Consider the following 9,569-nt stretch of genomic DNA (forward strand, 5'->3'; position numbering starts at 1 on the left):
GTCTCTCTCTCTCTCTCTCTCTCTCTCTCTCCTCCTCCCCTCCTTCTCTCTCTCTCTCTCTCTCTCTCTCTCTCTCTCATACTTACTCACTCACTCAAACGAGCGTATATGTGCCACAACTCACCAAGCTGATAAGAGTGGAGCAAGGTAAACCGCGGAAGAGAGCACCATCGAAGATTTACTGCTTAATCGGAAGCGAGTGGAACTTCATAAAGGCTGTACGGTGGGCATTTCAAAAGAGCTCGTGTCGACCTGATGGAGCGCCGCGCATATGTTCATTAATTATTCCCCTACCGTAAACATTCGCCCTTAATTGCGCCAAGTGTCTATAAATTTTTTCCTGAGCGCTTTCACCATTTTTTAAAATCTTCTACCACAAAAACTTTTGTAATTTTCAATTTTTACTGAAACTCGACGATTACACTATATACGGAGGTGCATAGTTCAATTGATGACTGCCATGCTCAAACTCTTTTCATAAATGTGCAATTATCTGACGTTAAAATCTTTTATAAACTTATTGTATGTATATATACCTATTATTTGCGATAAATACTGCAATTTGAAACATGTATCATAACACGTTGTAGATGCAGTGTAAGCAATATGAAAGAAAAAACGTAATCAAAATGTTGTGAATGTGGTAGCCACAAAGCAAATTGGACTACAACATAAATTTGATTATATTTATATATATATATATATATACATACGAATTAACATTTATATGCTATTAATTTTGTTCGCCGAAATTCTCGAAATGTCGGCCGAATGAATGACGTACGAGAAATGGATGTCAATTGATCACATTGATTTCATCAATTAATTACACAAAGAGCCACAGAAAGCCGCCGTACATTCATTCGCGTCAATTCAGTTTTATGTTTCCTTTGATTCTAGCGAAGGACGATTCCCTGGTGCGCGCCGCTATCCAAACCATTCCCGAGGAGGCGGCTAAGAGAGGCGTATTCCCGGAGGATACCCTCCGCGAGAGGTTCCTCAAGGTAATTACTGCACTTCCCACATTTTTTAGAATTAGAATTAGATTGCTCTGCTTTATGAGATGATCTTTGAGATCGCTATGCTATTTAAACGACAAGCGAATTAACGTTGGAATTATATATTGCTTTTTATAATATAAAAAAGACTGCAATTTATTTACACTATACATTATTGATTAATTTGATTTTGTATTATTTATTGATAGGAATTAGATATTGTATTATTTTTGTATATATATATCCTCACTTTAGTATATATCCTCACTTCCTTATTTCAAAAATGACACAACTAGAAAATGTAATTTTCAAGTTATTACTACGAATGAATTAGGTAAACACTATCATCAAAAGTAAGCTAATCCTTTATAAAAAATTTTCAAAATTGTCACAAAAAAGGTATTTAGAAAGAATAGTCATCAGAATAATTAAAAATTAAAAAAGGTTAGTTTTTTTTTAAAAAGTTATAAATGATATTTGATCACATTAAGAATTATTCTTTTTGCCGAAATGTTTGATTAATTAAATTGAAAAATAATTTTTTCCCTTTTTTCAATTTAATTTGTTGTGCTATTTTTGAAATAAGGGAGTGATATTAAGTTCAGTTAAATTTATTGCTTCTTATTATGATGTAAGAAATTACTTATGGCAACATTATTATTTTTCAGAGTTTCTCTTTTCATTTACAATTTTTTTATAAAGCAGTTCGAACGACGAGCAAACGAAATTCTTTTATGTAAATGATAATATCAATTTTTGAAAATGGTTCTCGTTGTACATTACTAGGTAGAGAGCGTGGCGAGAAGATTAGCCATGGTACCTGAAGGCGGTGCAACCCTGCCTATATATCTTCTTAGCTATCTTCAAAGTTTCTTGATCATCAAAACGGCCAATCCAATTCCGAAAAAGGAGCTCGAAGACGAGCCAATCGACGTAGACTCACTGAATACATACGACATACTCCAACGTGCCAGGTAAGAATTCTCGTAAATTGTCAAAGATTCTCTCATATCTTCAAAGATAAAGAGATCAAATGAATTTATTGTGCGTGAAGAAACTCGAGATTGTGCCGGATTATAAACGAAGCGAAATACTTTCCCCAATATCTGTTTTATCACAAATTGATTACCTGCATTCCTTCTTGCAAATTTCACGATCTTGCGAAATTTACGAAACCGATATGGATTAGTAAACAACGACGGCGTAAAATTGTCGATGCTGAACAACGATAAAATTTATTGTGTCGCCGATTAAATGTACTTTTATTGTACTTGTAACTTGAGCGGCAATTTCCGCGTCACGCAAAATGCTTCATCTCCCTTTCTCTTGTTCGCTCAGTCTCAAATTGACCCTATAAATTATCCTTACGAGACCCTAAAGACTGGGTAGAGCAATATATCCGGCCGGCCATCAACGGGAAAGACGAAAACACCTGCCGTAATACCCGCCACGTACACTTTGACAAAGAACACCGCCATTTACTACTCGTCAGGTTATCCTCGGTAAAATCCGCTAGCAAGCCGTTTTACCGACTTATCCCTTCGTTTTTCTCCTGCCAGCAGTCCTTTGGTTTCTGACCCTTATGAAAGGTGCCCTCGATTATTCTACATAACATTATATAAAGATAAGCGTACGCATATGCCTCGCGGAGCATGTATTGTAGCTCGCTTAAATTTATTTTTTCAAGGAAAAATATTATGTATCCAATAAAAGCATTATAAACGTGTTTCGTTAATATCTACAGCATTCGATATTTACGCGAAAAATGGAACGTGCGAAAGTGCTCAACTGTTCTCTGTAAAAAGAGTATGTGAAACTACATAAATAAATGTGCAAAAATTGCATAATTTTTAGTAGAAATATATAAAATTATACTAAAAAGTTTTACTGAAAAAATTAATACTTTTACTTCTAATTGTAAATATTTATTTATATTAGACGAAAAATTACAATAATAATATTCTATAATTGTTATGTAAATATGCTTTCCATAATATTATATTACATAATGATCATTATTATATTTGCATTTTTATTGATGTTTATGGATACCATGGCTTAAGAAAAATTGTAATTTGTCGGCGAATTATTATGTAAATATTTTATAAACTTATATAATATGTTTATAAACTTTAGTTTGTAAATTTATTTTTGTAAATCATTTAATTACTGAAAAATAATTTTATTTATAAGTTCTAATTTACGTGTGTAAATATTCATCTTTAATAGTCTCAAGATTATTCACTATATTCTGTTGTAATTTTATCCATTTTGTAATTTTACATGAAATTTTTTACAGTTGAGATACGTGAGAGAATTCATCGTTAAAGTTTTATTTGGAGGATAGAATTTCTTGTACAGATGTGAGAAAACGCTTTGGCACGATATCAGATATTTGAACGGATTTACGTACAAAAATCTGCGAGAGCAGTTTTTCATGTTTTTGTCCATACGAAAAATTCATTGCTCATGTCTTAATCGCAATGGTAAAATTTCAAGTTGGGAAACGCTATGTGCAAACGAGAGGAATCTTTAAACCAACCGTTATTGCTGCGGCATAAAATAGTGTAGAAATAATCGGCTAGTGTCTCTCACATGCCACGAAGCGATAGATTTACATACTTAAGAGCACTTATTCGCGCTCGTTGTGACTCGCGAAGTGTCGGCTGTCTACTGCAAAAGAAAATGGATCCTACGCTCCAACTTTCCTGGCAGTTTATATTTCCTTTTTTTTCTTTCTTTCTCTTATCTATATACATCGCTGCTCTTCATGCTTTCCTCTATGAATTAAAACTGCATTATTCAGAATATTTTCCGAGTGAATTCCGAAAAAAAAAGGAAAAATGTCGAAGTTCATTATCGATACGTAAAGTATATTTTTGCGAAGCGCATATGGTGAGAAAAAAATCGTAATTTCTCGAATAGGTAGTGTACGGTCGTGATCTGCAAAATTAAATGTAATTTGTTCAGTTAATAGTTGACATCTTTGCATAACATTTTAATATGTAATGTCGTAATATGTGTAATATCGCACAGAGCAGAATTTGCAGCGACACGCGCTGTTTTAATCAAAGCTTTTTCACGAAACAATTCGAGTTGTATTTTTCCCTCGCCGCTCACAGAAGACGTATCTTGATGAATACTTAATTATTCTATTCAAGAATACTTTGTTTTCTTCTGTACACAAAGTGGGAACTCATGCAAAATAAGTTGATATTGTCGCACGATAGATACGAATGGCATTCAGCGACATGAATAAATAATATGTTGCTGATGCGAATGGCACGTTTTATTAGCGAATAAATTTCAGATCGATCGAAATAAGTTACGCTGATATAAGTTGCATCTTTAAAATTGCCAATATGTGCAACATATATAACTCGCGCGACACGTCCATCGTCCATGAACGAACACGTGCCGAAACACAGACGTGAACCTTCTGAATTTTTAATTCGGGGCGCACTGCGGTACACGCTCTTGCACACGCTCTTTCAACGTCCGCGAGTAAAATTCGCAAGCTCCAGGGGAGTGTTCCGCAGAGTACGATCGATATATCACGAATATATACCTCATATCAGATTTCACGAATTTGAAAGGGGCGTTATTGTCTTGATTTTTGCAAATGAATATTTGATGAATACGCGTTTTAATCTCCAACTTTCATTTGATTAGTTGGAAACGCGCAAACGCGTAGTTGCCTTATATATTAATTATTTAATAATCTGTATTTCATTTCGAAAGTCGATTCTCTTTCTTAATACTAAAAGAATCAACGTTTTTTTTTTACTAAAAAGGCGAATAAATTATTGTAATAATGAAGTGCATGGAAAGGATAATTTTTTGTTGAAATATTTAAAATGTTAAAACTTTTTGGAGCATTGCTTGAGATTCCCAATTATTTTGATGAACAGCCCAACAAAATTATTTTTAGATTTGATCTGGCTAAAGCTTTTAGCAAATATCTCTGTTTTTTCCATTTTGACGAAAAACTAAATATTTTATAGTATAAAGGATATAAAGGATACAATTATTGAAAAGTCAAAAAATGCCAGAATACTATTTTACACGAGAAATATAATAAGTATTAATCTAAAAAACTAGAATATATGACCACTTGATACTTCTAGTCTCAAATTGAATTAGGAAAGTTGAAAGTATTTTTAAGCTGTATTTGTCGAAAAGTTTGACTTAAATGTTAAGTAAAACTGAAGTTAAAACTAAAAGATTTTTCTCTTTGAAATAAATGAACAAAATTTTCTTAAATTAATAAAAGCTTTAAATTTCTTAGAAGAAAAGCTTCTTTAGTTAAAAAAAAAAAAGAAAACATTAGATAGGCTGAAGAATTTCTAGATAAACGGAAGATGGATTATTTATTTTATAGTTTAATTAAAATTATTACGAGAAGTCCACACACTACTACAACCGGACCGATCAGTCGGTGTAAAGAAAACTAGAGCTTATCCGCGAGTTATAGCAAAAGAACACGTAAGAACGAAAGATTTTCTTAATATATCTTGAGGATTGTATTCGCTCGTCTTAGTGAAGACCAAGCGGGAAAGTTCCTACAGAGCGATATTGCCGAATATGAAACTCAAAAGCAGCAAGAAACTTCAGTATCCACGATCGTTGCGCGTCCGTGCCTCGAATTAGGCCACGTGGACTATGTTCGAATCGCTCTCAAGATACCGAAGGGATGGATAAACGTTCCACATCGCGCCGCGCCATACCGCACTGTGTCCCATTTCACGTAGCTGTTCCATAGGATCTGTCGTAATGAGAAGATAGGCACTGTAGCATCCGACGTACGTCGGATTGTCCGTGACGTCAGTTGATCCTCTGGTTTTCTTTGAAAGCCAGAAGATCCTCTAGTTTTCTCTATAATCTCAGCAATAACTTGATATGCGATCAAGCAAGAGCTGACAGTTAATTTTTAACATTATAATGCTTATCAGCATCAATAAAATTAAATTATTATCAATTTAACATTGTAATATTTTTTCATTTAAAAAAAACTACACAGTACTTGGTAATTTATTTCATCAAAATCATAAAAGTGAGATAGAAAATTTACAAAGTTTATTATTAGGCATAAAATGTTCACTTGATAGTCGAAAACATTAACATTTATTTATTTTATATTATATATATATATATATATCAAGTTAATATTTACTTATTAAATTAGCAAATTGAAAAAGATTAAATGTATATTTAGAATTAAGAACATGATTAGGTTAATATAATTCCTATTTGAGGATTTGTTAATTATCGTAATATTTTTCGTCTTTTATAAATTAGCGTTGCTTTTCTAATCGTTTTGTCATAAATAATAAACAGAATAAACATTACAGTTTAAAAACGATATTACGGTGTAATGAAAAAGAAAATATTTTTCAATTGTACGTTTGTTTAAAAATCCTCTCATATTCTTTAAAAACATTGAAAATTTTTTCTCTCTCTCTTAATCTGCCAAATAAACTGGGATACACAGCATTTATCTCACTTTACCGTATCGGAAGCGACTCGGTATATTCTGTGTAAAGTTCTCAGCCGATGTTCTATCCTGTATGCGGTTTCTCTTGGAGAACTCAGCATTGCTGCAGGAGAAAAGCGACATCCGGTGGATATCACTAACTTAATCTTAAGCCAGTGAATAAACGTTTCCCTTGAATGAACGAACGAACAAATGACTCGTAGGAGATACTAGTTCGGTCAGAAGATTTTAACAAACCGTAGCTTCTCTCTCTCTCTCTCTCTCTCTTTCTCTCTTTCTCTCTCGCTCTCGCTCTCTCCAAATCAACGTTTCCTTTTGGAAAATCACGCCCGATAGTGCGGCTTCCGGCTACCGGATGTCACCAACTATTCTGTCGCGAGTGCCTTTCGCCAAACTATCGCGCAATCTCTCCGGCATTCCTCTGAAAACGCGAGAGAGGAAGAGAAGGAAGGAGGAGAATAAGAAGGAGAGAAATACGTTCTCATCTGTCTCTAAACTTTGGAATGAAGTGGCCAGTAATCGGTTGAACTCATGAATAACTAGAGAAATCGGCCAACGAATCTTCCACGCTGATTGCTTCCCGCAAATTGCGACCGCTCGTTGCTTGCGAAGCAAACAACGATTATATCAAATTAACTATTTCGATTATATCAAATTAACAAATCAATATGAATTTATTCAGAGGTATTACATTTATTAATGCATCGACCAAAAAAAAATGAATAACACAAACAAGTGAAAAAGGTTATATTCGATTAAGGTGGATCTTGGTGCCTGATTATATTTTTGCATAAATTTTACAATTTTCAGTTTAAGCGGACTGCAAGGATTATCTCAAAGATGAAATATTTGACGAGAATCTCTTTACTGCAGCTTTAAACATATCGCATCTCTAACTGTTTATTTCAGATATTGGTTGGATCGTGGTAATTTCAAAATGACCCTGAAGTACATGAATCTACTCAAGGGAGCGCCCAGAAGCATCGCCAGTGACTGGATGAACGAGACTAGGATCCTGCTGGAAACGCAGCAGGCAGTCGACACTCTGCTGGCGTACGCAGGTGCGATCGGTCTCGTATATCTCGGCACCGGTGATCCTGCAAAGGTCAGTACGCACTAAGTTACAACCCCTTAAACAAGCAGTGTAATTAGATATGCTCTCTATGGGCCTGCCACATTGAGAAATGCATGTGGACCAAATGTGTTTCCGGTAATTAATAGCTAGCAACGGGAACTCTCCGATATTGGACAATGATAACTCGCTTATTAAATAATGTTTTCATATAACACAGATTCTACATAGCTTTCCTGTGTGATGCACTTGCAGATCAGATTAATTATATTTTTTTGTTGCCATAAAAATTTATTTATTGCATTGTGTATGATAATTATGAATAAGCAGAATATTTTTTTCAGCTAAACATAATAATTTTTCAGAAACCATTTTATATTACATATTGATTAATTTATTTACTTGATTATTATTTAATTACAGAAATGACTTTTTCTTACCGGAGCAAGACTAGTCATGTGACATGTTTTATAATTTTTTGGATAAAAAATTAAATACGATCTGTTTTCCAAATTGTATGATAGAATAATTTGGAAATTAGTTTCGTATTCAGTGTTCAAAAATTATGGGAAATGACTTTTCTGTTTTTTTTTTGTTCAAGTTACCAATGTAATACTCTATGTACAAAAGAGCGTTTACAGTAATTGGAAGTGAATCCGTGAGCTTCCCTTGATTTTCCTTTTGTCCGAATTGTTCCAGCAGAAGTAAAGCAGGAAGAGCGTAGAAAACTGTCCCGAACCACGAGATAGGGGCATCCATAGAAGAACGGAGTGGGGATGACAGAGGGAAATAGGGAGAGACAGCGTTAATCGATGACAGTAAAGAAAACGAAGGAACGAAGAACATAGAAATATCGCTGCCAGCCTTGTATAGTCACTTTTCTAGCAATTAAAAAAATAGGAATATCGTGTGCCGGAAGAGGCGAATACAGTGAGACGTTTTTCTTTTCCATCTTGACGTTGATCGTAAATACACTTCGTGCGCATTAAGATACCGCCTTAAGACTCGATTTAAATTTTTCAGTAGGACGTAGAAATACACATTTTAAATACCTCGACTAGATTTCGTGCTGTCGAACAAAACGATGATATGAAATTTTTTATTTGATAATATTTTATTTAAATAAACATTTTATTTGATAAATTCATTTCACTTATTGTCGAATTTTCTATCCAGAATAGAGTTCCAGATTTGACAAAAAATAATCCCGCCAAAGTAACCGTGCACGAAAAAGTCGGTGTATATCAAAACATTTATTTTTATTCACCGCTATTTCGTCCAACGGATGAAGTAACGAATCGCGACGAAATAAAAAGTTATTGGAGGCAGTGTAAATATTGGAGATAATCTTGTTTTAAGGATGGCGATATAAAAAAAACTGATTAAACGTGTCCTACGATTATTGCAGCACGTTACGCACGGATATTGAAATTATTTACAATCGACATGCAACCACGTCTTGCAATTGCAATCATTGAAATCACCGTTTTGTCGTACTTATATTTATGACAATTACTTGATATGCTTGTGTTCGAACTTCTCATTCTGATCCATCCATCTATCCTGATTGAATGACTTTTACTTTCTAACCGGATATTACTACACGCCATACTCTCGTCGCTCGTATTGCATCGATCGTCGCGTGCCGCGTGCCGTTACCTCGTTTTTTGCCTCCCACTCAAAACCTCTTCGTGATTTCAGACGGGGAAACGTGCTAGATATCATTGTTAAAATTCGAAATAAAGTTGTTTTTCGTGACATAATGTGTCCTGTTAATTGATCCAACGAGATATGTAATAATATGTAATAATATTTCATCATTTTGTTCTTTTCAGACGACTAATTATTGCATTCTTAAAAAAGTATATGGAATATTTCAAATATTTCGAAAATCATTGTCTTTATTTCAGAAACATTTTAGTTTCTTTTTTAAACATTCTTTGAATATTTCTTCAGTAAAGAAAAGCGATATTCTTTTGAAATAGCGAACATGAATAAGAATAAA

The 9,569-nt window shown here is 33.9% G+C and overlaps 1 protein-coding gene across 1 annotated transcript in view; it reads left to right on the forward strand.

Moving 5' to 3' along the window:
* LOC105626663 (MICOS complex subunit Mic60) overlaps positions 1-8,709 on the forward strand; it is a 41,244-nt gene extending 32,535 nt beyond the window's left edge. Inside the window, exons 12-15 of the mRNA XM_012207960.1 lie at positions 901-1,004; positions 1,785-1,972; positions 7,402-7,597; positions 8,267-8,709. Coding sequence (XP_012063350.1) covers positions 901-1,004; positions 1,785-1,972; positions 7,402-7,597; positions 8,267-8,272 — 494 coding nt within the window. The 3' untranslated portion in view covers positions 8,273-8,709. The remainder of the gene's footprint in view (positions 1-900; positions 1,005-1,784; positions 1,973-7,401; positions 7,598-8,266) is intronic.
* The last annotated feature ends 860 nt before the right edge of the window (positions 8,710-9,569 follow it).

This window comes from Atta cephalotes (assembly GCF_000143395.1).
Source record: "Atta cephalotes unplaced genomic scaffold scaffold00001, whole genome shotgun sequence".
NCBI lineage: Eukaryota > Metazoa > Arthropoda > Insecta > Hymenoptera > Formicidae > Atta > Atta cephalotes.